The sequence below is a fragment of the Anopheles arabiensis genome, chromosome 2, assembly GCF_016920715.1.
Source record: "Anopheles arabiensis isolate DONGOLA chromosome 2, AaraD3, whole genome shotgun sequence".
NCBI lineage: Eukaryota > Metazoa > Arthropoda > Insecta > Diptera > Culicidae > Anopheles > Anopheles arabiensis.
The window spans coordinates 54749431-54763550 of record NC_053517.1 but is presented as its reverse complement, the minus strand read 5'-3'; the positions used below and the strand labels follow the sequence as shown (position 1 = coordinate 54763550).

The 14120-nt window shown below is 47.9% G+C and overlaps 1 protein-coding gene across 4 annotated transcripts in view; it reads right to left on the bottom strand.

Moving 5' to 3' along the window:
• Nucleotides 1-19: 19 nt before the first annotated feature.
• The window catches only part of LOC120894630, a 31601-nt gene continuing 17500 nt past the window's right edge, over nucleotides 20-14120 (bottom strand). For 3 of the 4 annotated variants that reach the window (XM_040297343.1, XM_040297344.1, XM_040297345.1), the window contains exons 3-9: nucleotides 5369-5460; nucleotides 2956-3640; nucleotides 2413-2876; nucleotides 2167-2323; nucleotides 1552-1953; nucleotides 1368-1460; nucleotides 20-1287 (exon numbers count right to left, since the gene is read on the bottom strand). In XM_040297343.1, the coding sequence (XP_040153277.1) occupies nucleotides 313-1287; nucleotides 1368-1460; nucleotides 1552-1953; nucleotides 2167-2323; nucleotides 2413-2876; nucleotides 2956-3640; nucleotides 5369-5460 (2868 nt within the window). In that variant the 3' untranslated portion in view covers nucleotides 20-312. The remainder of the gene's footprint in view (nucleotides 1288-1367; nucleotides 1461-1551; nucleotides 1954-2166; nucleotides 2324-2412; nucleotides 2877-2955; nucleotides 3641-5368; nucleotides 5461-14120) is intronic. The other variant, XM_040297346.1, reaches the window with a different exon arrangement.

The window sequence follows — 14120 nt, the reverse complement described above, 5'->3', positions numbered from 1 at the left end:
TTGTACTGAACAGGTTCACTGATTGAGAATCATGTCTTTTCATTATTATTCATTTGACGCTTGGAAACAAAAAAAAATCAATCACTTAAACCACCTGTGTGTATGTAATTGTAACTAAATCGGTTCTATGTGCATAACTTAATTCGACGTATTTCCTAACACACCTAAAGTTAGAACGCAAGCAAAACGAACGAGCCCTGGCAAGAGAGGGCAAATAATACAAACACAATAAACGCTCACGTCCGCTTGGAAACCTACGTTAATAGCCGTGCTCGTCTTGGTATAGACGTAGCACAATTGTCTAAATGGGCTCTAGTTTCGACTAGAGTCACGATGACCTTGTTCTATCTGCATAGTCTTGAGCTGCTCCTCGAGCAGCTGTGTGCGCTTGCACATTTCGACATAATTTTTCTGCAACTGCCGCTGATAGATCAGCACCTTTTCCTTTTCGTCTGCCCATTTCGCTTTTTCCTGTTCGAAGCATTCCCGGCATGCTGCTAGCTCCCGGTTAAGCCGTTCTAGCTCGTCAACACTATTGTGCTGATGCTTTCCTTCCTTTAGGCCCGAGCTTTCGATGGGTTTGGCAGAAGAAACGTGCAATTCCTTTTCGTGCGCCTCTGCCGGCACATGCTCTTCCTGCGTAGGTGTCATGGATTTGTAATCATCGTCGGATGAGCTGTGGTGATGATTATAGCTATCGGCAGTAGTGACTGGTACATCATCCACTGGGTTATGTGCCGTCGCAGTCAGAGAGTTTGGCAGCAGACTGCTCAAATCGAGCGTGATATCAGTGATATCAACCGGTTTTCCACTGCCGTACGCATCGATAATGTTCGACTTGTCCTCGTCGGAGTAGTTACAGATCTGCGAGCTCAGAAACAATTTCTTATCCATTTCGAGCTTGCTGTTGAAATAGTTCTTTATGATGTCGCTGCTGGAGATCATTGCCGACGGGGAAGCCGCTTGCTTCTCGGTGGTTTCCCCACCCGTTGGAGAGTCTGTTGGTTTGTTGCTGCCGCTATTGCTATTCGTAAGCTGATTGTTATTGTTGCTGTCGTTGCGGAGCTCCGTTTCCTCGAACTTTTGTGCAACGAGCTCGAGCTTCTTCTTGTAACGCGCGTATCGACCGGTCGGTGCACCTTCATAGCCTCGCAGTATCGAAATGTCAGACAGTTCCTTGCGTAACTTCTGAATTTCGTTGTTCATCAGCACGATGATCTGATCCTTGAAGATAACAATGCGATTGAGTTGTGAAATTTCCAGATCAAAGTCAAGCTCCTTTTTTATCTGCAAGAAAACAAGTGTCGAAATTAGTCGATTTGAGTCGAACGAACGAAATGCAGCACACAAGGTGATCATAGCTGTACCTCAGACTTTTTCAAACTAATGTCGTCATAGTGTTGCAGCTTCACGTCTGCTCTCAACTGCACAATTTCCTGGTCTTTCGACGATAGTTCGGCCTGTTGATCCATGATCAAAGACAGAATGTTGCGTTGTTAGATGATTTACAGAAAATGCTTCAACCGTACAAAACTATCATCTGTTACTCACCTGTGCATCTTTGAGCTGAGTTTTCATCAGAGCTATTTCACCATTTTTCTGACAGAGGTTCCATTCACTTTCCTCCAAGCGCTCCTTCAGATCGCTGATTATTCGTCGCAGCATCTGAATTTCGTCCAACAAATCTCCGTTTTGGTCCTTGAGCTCTTTTGTGGTAAGTTGGGCCTGCTCCAGTTCCGATTTATGCAGTTCAGTTTGATCCTTTGCTTGCGCTATGCCTGTTTGCAGTCGTGCGTTATCCTCTTGTAAACGCTTCTTATCCTGCCGCAGCTGAAACGTTTGCATCATGAGCAGTTGCTCGAGTTTGTGAACCTTCTGAGCACCGGCTCGCAAACGGCTTTCGTGTATCGCTTTCAGTCGGTTCAGCTCCTGCTCCCAGTGTTTCTCCTTGTCCTGTGAACGACAAGACGAAAGCATATTAAGGTGAGGTAAACATTAAGCACACTTGCAACGTAAAGTACGCGATTGTTAATGGTGTTAGCAAGTATGGCCCCGAGCAAGCCCGTTTGATATTAAGACGCACGCCGATACAGTTTTGTGTTTGCCCATTAACCGCACAATTTCTCACTACCAAAAAGGCATCCAAAAACGCAGCACACTACCAACCTGATGAACTTTGAATATTACTTGTTCATTGTGCTCCATGGTTTGCCGCAGGTAGGCTAGCTCGGAATCACGATCGCGCAGCGCTGCCTCTAGTTCGGATATACCCGAGTCCGATGGTGATGGTGCCATATCGAGGACATCCTGTTGATGATACAGGCTGCAAGTGAGTGAGAAAAGGAAAGTTACAGAGTGTACCTGTACATTGCAGAACGTGGAGTGGTGAATAATGGCAGATTAAATACGCACCCATGGCTGGGATTTGGATAGGATGCCATCATGCTATCCGGCAGCTTTAGAATGGACTCCAGACTATCGTACGTCTTGAAGGGTATAGTCGAGGAACCTCCTTTACGCATTAAGGTACTGTATTGATGGGGATAGTGCTGGTGGTAACTGTTGCTCATCATACTGCCACCGAACGTGCTAAATGATGCGCCTCCCATCGATCCGCTGCTCGAGCACGGTCCTACGGAGGCGATCGGTGTTGCACCATTGCTGCCACTGCTGCCCTGTTGCTGCTGCTGCAGGTGGTGCAGGTCTGTGGTGCTTCCGAATTTGTACTGCAGGCTCATCGTAGGACCGAGCGACGGGGTCGAACCGTACCGATCGCTCAGCTCCGTCAGGCGGCCACCAATTGGGGCACCGTAATTTGGTGTATTACATTTGTAAGGAACTGGTTTGAAGGCAATCGGACGGATCACTTGTTTGCCCTAAGAGGTGTGTGTGTGCACGCAAAAGCAAGAGTTAGTGCGATCGTACAAACATAAAAGTAGTGGTAAAATGACCTACCTTCCCTAGAATACCGCTGCAAGCCTGTATTTTTGGAGGTTTATCATCGATCGGTATACCGAGCGTAGAGGCACTGCCACCGTTGCTGGCAAGTTCGCTAGCGGTAGCGACATTGGCCGCCATCATTGCCGCGGCCGTGCTGCTGGTGACTTGATGGTGGCCCGTAAGCTTCGCTGACTTCTGGCTGTGCTGCTGGGCGCTGGCATTTTTGCTATTATTTTTCTCGAAAATCTCGCGAATATTCTCGAAGTGGGCTTTCCGCAAGCTACTCTCCGACGGTGGCTCTCGCGCCGCGGTGACCAACGTGAGCGAGCTCGCGCCACTAGAGCCGGTGCCGAGGCCCGTCGACTGTTTGCTGAGGAAATCGGATATCCGTTTTTGCTCTCGGCGAGATTTCAGTGTGCCGGTGAAGCTTGCCTGCGCAATGTTAAGCCCGACCATAGGCTTACCACTATGCGGATGGAATGGGTTGTTCTCAAGTGAAGATGAGCGGTAGTGGCCCTTGGGACGGAGCGACACCGGCGTGCCGGAGGTGACATGGCTCGCTGTCGTTGGCCCATTATTTGTGGTATGGGTTGTTTTCTTTGTGGAAGTATTGTAGGATGCTAGCAGGGGTGATGTGGCCGGCAGCAGTATCGATGGTGGTGCGCTCGTTTCCCGCCCTTCCATTGCATCGGTAAACTTCCTTTTAGCAGAAAATAAAATGGAAAGGAGGGATGTTTAGAAAACAAACAAAAAATACATTAATAAAAAAAAAGTCTAAATGCTAAAACAACACAAACGCTCTCACAATCGCTCATGCCTCGATTCGAATCGATTCCAAGCGCATAGCACAAAATGTGGCGCAAGGATCGGCACAGGATCTACTGTTAGTTTTGGGAACAGGTTTTGGCGCCGTCCGTCTACTAACGGACAGTAAGCTACACCGCGGCGTGTACCTTTCCCTTCGCAATCGATACACCGAAACAGCTGTTCGACCTCATTCGGGCCAAGCAGGCAGCTGGAACGGCCAAACCCAAACCACAACCGATAACGGGTACTTGTTGCCCCAAGTTTTTCCATCCCCACTCACCCATCCGGTTCAGTAGTGGGAGGTGTATAGTAGGCTCAGTGCGATCGATGTAAGCGTATTGACCGTGGTTCAAGGTTGAATGATTTGTTGTTTTTTTCCACAGGGGTGTCTGCAGTCGGGTTCTGGTTCACCGATCGCATTAGTCATCATCGTATACTGGGACGGAGGAGACGATATCTCGCTCAACAATTGATCGATGTAGAGCATTGTGCTGCGTACAGCATGTGGTTGCTGTCATTAAAGGGCGCACCATAAATACAAACGGATTTCCATTGCAGTGAACTGGAATTGGCAACAAGTTATGATCAGTCCAGTGCCTGTGTTGTCATAACATACTACCCCAACGGGCTCAGCTTCATGAAAGATCTTTGAGGTCTGTACGCGCGACCATCCCGTATAGAGCGCAACTCATTGACGAATCGTGCTGGAGGAAAAGGACAGGCTTTTGCAGTATTATTGTTGAATGAAAGCATCGCCAATGATTCCACAGCCGCCATCCTCGGCCGCTCGAGGATAGCGTAGAATTGGAGAGCAGGGATGCATATCACTCAGTCCAGGGAGCTGGAAGAAACGCGCTGGTGAATTGGAACCGAAACACCGAGCAACGATTGGTGGGCCTTTGAGGCTTTGAGTAGCGTAAAATAACAAAATAGCTGCCAGCAATAAAATAAATTACAATTCGCCACTACCGCCTTTCGCTTGCCGTCTTCTTGCGATCGTTTTACTTCTTTTTTTTTCCTCTAACGATTTCTTTCGTATCCGAGCGTGAGAACTTTACCTCACAGGCGTTGCAGCACGCAGCAGTAGCGTGGTGAAGCGATGCTCATGGAACGACCGACTCCAACAGGCTTACAAAGCAGCATTCAGGCAAGCTGTCCGAACGATCATCGGGGGTATAGTGTGCCGTACTACGCTCTCCGCGTGTCCTCCCTCCATCTCCCTCCCCCATCACCCCTACCTATCCCGCCACTGTGGGCTTCTGGTGCAATGGAGCAACAGCAATTGCGTTTGGACGCGTCACAAAGGACAACACAGTGCTGCAGGGGTAGTGGGAGTGGGGCGAGTCTCATGCCGGTGCTGTGAAATACTGTCGTGTTGCATAAGCGAAACATAAAACGAAAAAACGGGGAACGCTAGACAACCAATCCACACGACCTATCCGGTGCATTGGATCGTGAAGTGTGAAAGAGTCGTCGGCATAAACACACACATACACACATACAGCTCGTTCACCCAAGCCTGTTCTAATGGACAAGTTCTAGTATAAGTTTGCAAACACCGTTTGAATGGGAAATATAGAAAGGAGTGAATGTTGCTTGGCGCATCTCGTTTGTTACTAACCTCAAGCCGAGATTGCAGTCGTCTGTTTTCGTGAATGCATTCGAAGTCCGCGGGCCATCTGGGTTGTTGGGCACGGTGGTGGTGCTGGAAACCTGTGCAATTAAGGGGGGAAAAAAGATGGATACTACATTACTGCGCGTTCTCTATCGATGGAAAAGGTACATTGCGTGGATATAAGATGTTGAATAAGAACCACCACTAACTCTCTTTCAAAACGGAAGCATGCAAAACTCGGTTAAAAGAGCGGTGATGTACTTTTGCTTCAAAATGATCTTAACGGCTAACGAAGTTCGATTACGTTTAGATTATACTATGGTTATTAGACTACGGTTATACTACGGAATCGTACAATTGGCCATAATAAGGACGCTACGTTACACGTTACAATCATGTGATATAAATATACGAAGATAAGACGTGTTTCAGCGTTTTAATATAGTAATAAATAAATAAACAAAACTCAGTGTGGAATCAGTTTTAGAAAACGTTGCTTCTGAAAGCAGAGCCATCGTCATCCAGACGTCATAACAAGGCGCTGAACTCAGAAAACCTAAAACCATGTGAGACGTCGTACGGACAAGATCGTCATTTATCCTGCGTTCAGTCGATCAACATCAATTCCACGGATAACGGAATATTATGACGATCCATTATTCGGAGCGAAAGGTGAAAGAGGAACTAATGCTGCTACAAACGTGCGTTAGACTAACAACACCATCACCACCACCACCACCACCACTCTTCCGTACGGTTCGTCTGGATCTCCCGTGTTTTGGGAGATTGTATTTTGTACGCCTCTTTGCCTTTCGCCCAACCCCTCCCCCTCCCTTCCGCCCATATTCACACACCCCTGTATGGACCGCCATCGGCCACGATCATCATTAACGTTCGACAGCTGTTGCGCTGAACATTCAAGGCGCAACGCACACACGAGGCGCAGACCGAACAAAAAAAATCAATTCAATCTTGATAGTTTACTTCGGGTCAGTCGTCGAAATTATGCGAGAGAGCATTTCTTTTTGGACTGGATTTGATTTGGTTATTGAAGGCTCTACGCTACACGGTGGATACATTTCTATTTAAATGTTTCTTTTTCAAATTAGCAGCTACAAACAAAAGAGCTTGCAAGAGCATTTAATCCTGTTAGTTTAGATATATAGCAGATCAACTGTTTTCTATTCCAACCTGAACCATGCTTCCACACTCCGTGACGGGCACCACCGGCACCGATCAGGCTATCAAGCTTCGCACAGCAAACAGTTCTGCACACAATAAATCATCTTCATGCAACAAGATACGATACTGGGCTAATGCTGGGTAGAGCGGCGCACCACACTTCTCTTGACGATGAAGAATGGTCTAGGTCTGGGAGCTGCACACAATCGGGCCACAAGCTAATTGTATGCGGCAAAATTGATTCCTTGGGACGCTGTGCTTATTGCGTGATCGTGCCATCAGCGGCGGATGCATTTTTCTCGCCTTCGGTAGAAGAAGCGCGGTACACTTTAACCGCCGATTGATGGCTTTCGAAGCGATTGCTATGGTGATGGCATTCAAAGTTCGTGCTGCTGCTGCAGCACTCCATCGCTGCTACATTGCTCAATCAATCGACAGCGAGCGGTGATTCATCACGGGCCTTCATTCTCCCCGGTTTACGTACCGATCGGCTCTGCTCTAGAATGAATCGGCGGTTGCTACGGCAACTGCTAGCGGGAAACCATCAAGATGATTCGACCTCGGAGGATTAAGCAGCTGCGGGGGTTCGCAAGATCAAACCTTCGCACGCAATAATTGCGACTGCAATTTCCAAAATTTCGTTCAATAGAAAAAGGGGGTTACAGGAGGGTAGCTATTGCAGAGTGGGGTGATGAATTGGTTTGTTCGGTTTTATTTGTTTTTGCTCCCTTCCAATTCTACTTGCACACATCGGCTACAAGCGAACCGGAGAGCTGTAATGGAGAAGTGTGTACGCTTTGTTAATGACGCACGGCCGCCCGCGCAATGCTGCAGTGCGCGCGCGCGCTCGCGCGGTCCAAATAATTATGTCGGAAATTGAACAGAAAATAACGGTCATTATTTAATGGAGGCAAAGCAATCTTGCCTTTCGAGTAGCCATCCGCAGGTGGTGGCCGACGGTTGGCACTGAACAGTAAAGGTATTGTAGAAATTGATTTTGTGCTTGCGGGTTTCCAGTTGCTTTCGAACAGGTTCATATTGCAGACGTCACTGCATTAAAACCAGACTCGATGTACTGTTTTTTGTTGTTGTGGTGGCTTTAAATAGGACACGAGCGTATTTAAATTTAGGGAAAACATTATATTAAAAATAAAACCGAGGAACGAAAATAAATGTTTAGGACCAGTATTCACTCTTCACCTTTAATCCAACCTACTGATTACGGTCAAACACCCCCTGCCGGGCCGAGGTCAATAATGCGCTCCCGGAAACCTAGCACTGCACTTCCCGGTACCAGTTGAACGGCTCACTAGCGTTTTCCCAAGTTTTCCCTTTAGCAACGATCCTGGCGGTCCCGTACAGATCAATGGGTTAGATCACCCAGAAGAAGATGTTTCCGATGGAGGATCTCAGCTCGTGATCGCGATCTCGTGCTGGATTTTATTGTTGTTTTCACCCACCCGGGAACACCATATAGCCCTCCTCCCCCCTCCCCCCTCCACTACACGGTGCTGACACACTGCGATAGTGCATAAATTTGCCATAAATATTGCCCAGATGATACGTGCGATCGCGCAAGCAAGGGACACTGGAGGAACTGGATGTCAAGGTGGCGGACGCGGTCGGTTTCGTCGATACTAACTAATTCATTCCCAATTCCTGCTCCACGCCGATGTAATATGTTAATTAATAGTTTGTGAAGGCACGGGATCGACAGAGACACCGGCGAAGATGGAAGTCATCGTCGTCGTCGTCGTCGTCGTCGTAGTCGGTGGTTGTGTTTTTTCTCGCGTGAGTGTCGATAAATTTATGGTGCATGAATCGACCGCAACTGGCGGGATGGGCAGGGACGAGCTCGACTAGAGCTATAAAAGAGGCCTCTTGAACAAAAAAAACAAGTAAAAGAAGCGATTGCTGCTCCATCACAGCGTGAGTGTTTGCAACAGTGCAATAGTGATGTGGGGAAAAAATAAGTCTCCGCAGCGGCCAGCAACGATTGCCCACCGTGTGCCAACGCAACGCGGGCGCGAGATCCCTGCAGTGTCAGCAGCGGCGGCCCCCGTATGTCGTCCGCATTCGTTTTCTCTTCACGCAGTTCTACCCGGGGCCCGGCATGCCCGGTTCGGTTCTGGTTGTGGTGATGTTGGAGGACGTAGGTTTTACGGCAGCTCTTCGGCCGTACCGAACATAAAGCGAAATAAACAAGATGATTATTTTTAATAACAGTACCTTCAGCTAACCGTGCGCTTCATTTAAATGTAATTTACTCCTTTTGCACACATTCTGTTGGCCGTCGGCCAAATGGGGGTTTGACGCTGGTGGCGTGGACACGACCGTTTTTGCGAACCGGGGCGAGGATGGCGAGGTGGCATGCATTTCGCCTCCGGAATCAAATGCGAGCGATGCGACCGTTGCACGAATTGCAGCCCGAAAGCTTTACCCAAAAATGGATAATAACATCGATTGGCAGGCTCTGTGGGCCGGTAAAAACGCAGTTCACAGCATGCAATACATGCAATGGTGTGTAGCAAACGGGGCAGTAATGAACGCGATGATAAAGCCAGAAACTAACCGTAGTTTGCAGATTCGCAGGTAAAAAGGCAAACACGAGGCAGCGAAATGCATGCGTCTGCATCTTGGGGGCTGGGGTGTAATTGAGGCTTATGAGAGCTGGCAGAAATTGATAACGATTATGACTGTTTGCACCCTTCCACATGCGCATCGTGTCTGCAGGTGACAGTAGTGTACAAGTCCCCCATTCCCCGCCGTGAATGGTTGGCAGCTTTAATTGTGAGGTTTTGTTCGTCTTTAATTATGAGTGTGTGTGTGAGACACATCATAGAATTGATTGTTTCTTTTTCGAATCATGCTCATCAGCTGTCCGATTTGATGACGCTGGTGGAAAAGATTTTTCACTGCTACTGCCTGATTTACGACACCTTTTTACCGACATCACACTTGCGAGGCGGGGGCAAGTTGCATCAAAAACATGGAAGAAAAACCCGCACTCAGTGCACTCCAAGGTTCTCAAAAGGCTGAATAAGAAAAACAAATATGGGCAAACGTGTAAGCGGCATCAACAATGTTGCGATCCCAGCAAAACTCTACACGCAGCACTTGTGATCCCACTGCCGGTAAAGTGGTTTTAGTTTAACATTGATATGCATAAACGAAAATAACATCGATCTTTTACCTGAATGCACTCCAACCAGTCGTCACTTTGCAATCCTTTTGTGGGTGATGTTATTGAGGTGCAGTAAAATGAGAGTTTGTGCACTGTCTTCCTTTACGTGGAGGACAACAAACTGCTTGTCCAGATGGTTGCAAAACTGCCACATAAAAACATCAAACAGTATCGGGGATGGAAGTACATTCTCTGGTGCTGGGTTAGCTTTCCCATAGTGTAACCAAGCTGGTTGTAGTTTCACACAGAGGGACCGTGAGCATACACAACAAACGAACAGCTAACCCGTCTTCAGAGTCATAGCGATATTGAATAGACAAATGTAGCCCAAAACGAACAGCACAGACACAACAGACGACACCTTTCTAAACGTGGTGATCGTCCAAACCACTGTCATCCTTTCTCTTTCTCTTAGCTTTTCTTTAAAGAATGAATTCCGAGCGTCCACATATGTGGAGCCTTCTACCGCTTGAACTATGAACCATAATTGACCCACTTTTTGAAGCACCACGAACGGCAGGCCCCCAAACAACTCGGTCGGCTGATCGTATAGAAGGTATCCGGCAACACCGTTAGCTCCGAGGCTGGTGAATGTGCACACTCATGACCAAACGGTGCGGTTCGTTACAGCGCATGAAGCGAGTGTTTGAGCGCTGCAGCACCTTGAGCTGCTCTGCATTCAACCACCACCGGCAGCAGCAGCACGTCTTCAAAAGACCTCCAAACGCCCATTGCAGTGTGGATGTGGATGTGCAGGAACCTATCGAAAGCTATATCGTAGCCAGCGACATCGCATCTCGTTCACTCGAAGAAGCACACCAACATGTTTAGCCAAACGGTACAGCGGGTTAGTTTGGCTTTTGTTGACTCCCAAAATATGATCAGGGTGGCAATCGTCAAACCGAACAGCTTTTGTTTCCCATTACGTACGATCATATGTTGGGTATGATGAACGATAAGTCGATCCACGGTCATGCCAGTGAACAACCTGTGCTGTATAACACTGCAGAGGAATCTGCAATCGTATGAACTAGTGCGGAAAAACGTTGGCCAAATCGATTGGGCCTGGCATCAGCTACGGATTATCAGTGTGATCTCGACGACGAACGTGAAAAGAGGGCCATGGAACATGGAAACTGCCTGTGGCACGCTTGTGCCACGATATCGGTGACGCCGGCAAAGCACGTCCCATACCACCCTACTTCCTCAAATCGAGCGATCGTGTTCAAACGTGCAGCCGATGCACTTTGGCGAAAGCATGCAGCATGAATATGTTTGAGCGTTCGCGTCCGCTACCAACTCGGTTCCCTTCCTTGGCTTAAGTGAGACACAGGCCAAAAGCGTGACACACCGGGACACAAAGAAATAACGGCCAGCAAATGAAGGCAATAGAAACCGAATGGCAGGCAATTGCAGTAATTGTTGCGATCTTGCGCTGTCCAGCGCGTCTTGGGAAAGCTGGTCGCAAGATCATAACCATCCGATAGGATCCTGGAAAACCGAAACCATTATGCGCGATGGAGGCTTTAGGCGACCTGAATCCGCTATCCGCTCTTGACTCTTCTCGTTCAGGAACCGTCTTCTAATATGTATTACGGCTGAAGGCGCGGGCAGGTCATAGGGCCAAACGAAGGAATAGAAACACCGACGCTCATTTTGCTGTTTGCGGGTGGCGTGGCACCAAAACGTCGTCGTCGTCTTTGTCGTCGTCGTCGCAGTTGTTCCCGGTTCCATTCCCCGCTGTCGCTGTGTTAGCGGGGACAGAAAAATGAGTGCCCGTTTTTTTTTGAAAACATTATTATTACCTAGGCACGACTTTTCGTTTCGCGGACGGTCGAACGATGACTCCCGCTCCGGCTCCAGATACGTGCCACTTGAGCACCCCTCCTTCTGCGAACATCATCTCGGCCGCTCTCGTCGAATTATTGTGTTCGTTCATCCGCCCGCCCCGATCGCCATGATGGCGCGACGATCCGGCACGTCAGACTAGCGCACTGATATCCACGGGCAGATACTGTGGTTGAACGGCATGGGATCATCCACCTCTCTTTAGGAAACAGGCCGCTAAACCATCGCTCCCAGGTAAGCAGGCAGACAGTGCGGTGGAGCTAGGTTTGCGTCTTGAAAGCGGGAACATTCCTCGGCTTAGATCCCCTCATATTTCTTCTTTTTGTGTGTGATTTTGTCTATGATTTCCGCGACCAATCGGTGATGATGGATAAGACCACCGTAACCCTACCCGAACTGTGAAGTTTTCTCAATGATATCAAAAACGGTGCCCCATGTCACGATCGAGAAAGAAAGAGGACTACACGAAAAGATGGAAGCGTAGATGGCACAAGCGTATGTTCCTGCTGCTCTTCACAATGATTGGAGCAAAGGCTCCCAAAACGATCGCGAGACAACGATCGCGATAACAATCTTATGACCGTAATGCGTCGGCTAATATATAAGGATTGTGGCAAACAGTCTCGTCAGTTATCGGAATACATACAAACTGGTCTGCACGTCAACATTTATTGGTCAACGATCCGTAGTGGATCTAAGCTTGGGCTGCTGCATATATCTGATCCTAACGGTTTGCGTACCTAGCTGCTTGAACGCATCATTTTAATTTATTTGGTAAAAAAATACTCCAACCCCATCAACAACCAGTATGCGTGTGACTTGAACAATAGAAAACACATGATACAATAAAACATTTTTTATATCTCTCAATTTTGCAGACACAAAACACAACATAGCACAATCCAGACGATAGAATGTAATACGCACGCTCGGCAGAATTTTTTTTTGCGACGTCGTAATGGAACTCGACCCATTTAACTTTCCTGCCCGTAATTAATGCTGTGGACCAGCACTCGTTAAAAAGTGAGAGTGCGCCAGCATCAGCTCCGATAATGAGCGATTGCATTACTCTTGGAACGATTGCCCTGTCACAGCATCCAGTTTCACGATCGATGGGTCCGCGATGGCGGTGATGCAAGCCCGATGTCAGCGAGGAGAAGCCGTTTTCTCCAAGACACAATTAATTACTGTTACTTGTTGGTGCTGGAGGGGTGCCACGTCCATCGAAGAACTGGCAGTTGACATCGTTCACGATGTCGTTTTCGCATGCACTTCATCGCGATCCATCACACGGAGGTAAGGTGTGGCCGTGTTTACCACCAACAATGCAAACACGACGATTTCCAAGGAAAATGTTACGCTTGATCGTACGTAACGCAATCGCAAATGAAAACGAGTTGAAACGGAGTAGTTGAGAATGCGAACTGGTGCGCTTGTAGTACCACCACCATCCCCCACCCGGATGTGTACCATTCCGTTCGGAGTGTGCCACGTAAAGCTTTCGCCAGCCCCATTGTACAGAGCGATTGTGGAACTGTGAACGAATGTGGGGTAATCAAGTCGTTAATGATTCGATAATGATGAATTATCTTAATGAAATTGATTTCCGCTCGATGCAGCCGTGCCCGCTGCTGGGCAACTGCTGGCCAACGCAGCGGCTTCTCCTTCCTATCGAACAACCAGATCTTGAAGCGAGTGAGAGGGGGAAATTCAGAGCAGACCACAGCAGCGGTGCAAAAACTGCTGTGAAAAATAAATCAAACCGGACATGGACCGGCAAGGCTGTGGATAGCGGTTGAATCCGACGAACGAGTTGCTGTCTGAAAGAGAGGACAGGGCTATGCAAGGTGACGGAAGAATTAGGGTGAGTTTATCGATCGATTGGTTGGCTTGATTGATCAAGCGAAGGTCAGAAGGCCAGCGCCTCATCGCATGCTGGCATCAGTGAGAGTTGCCGACCTACATTTCGCACGATTGGTTTTTTGGAAATGGTCCACAAGTCTAGGATAGGTAACATCATTCTACGATTGATTAACTACCAACTTGCACAAAATCAGTAAACATCATTAGGAAGTCTTTGGAACCGTGACCCAAATGACCGGGCATACTCTCGTTGAAATTGCTGTTGCTTTTATTAGTTCATTGATGTAGAGAGAAAGTAATCAACATTTCACCAACCTGCGGGGGTAATATAGACCGGGGGCGTTAAACACAGGTAAATAATAATGAACTACTCGACGGATCAATGCGCGATGGCCATGGCGTAACGACCGAGCCAATCCTTGGTACTGTAGGACGGTGGTCCGTTGGGAATCGATCCCGGCGGGCTTTGTGAAAGCTGGCGCATCTATCGAACAGACCGTCAGGCTGTTCACTTCCTCTCTTACTAAATAATAGTTTTACTCAACAACACTTCATTCACGAATGAACTGGAGTCACTAGAGCACCACATATTAAGATTGAGGATAAAATTTGACGATAAATAGATCATCGAAAATGTAATGTCGAATGTTTTTGATCATCATTGGCAAAAGTAGCTAATTC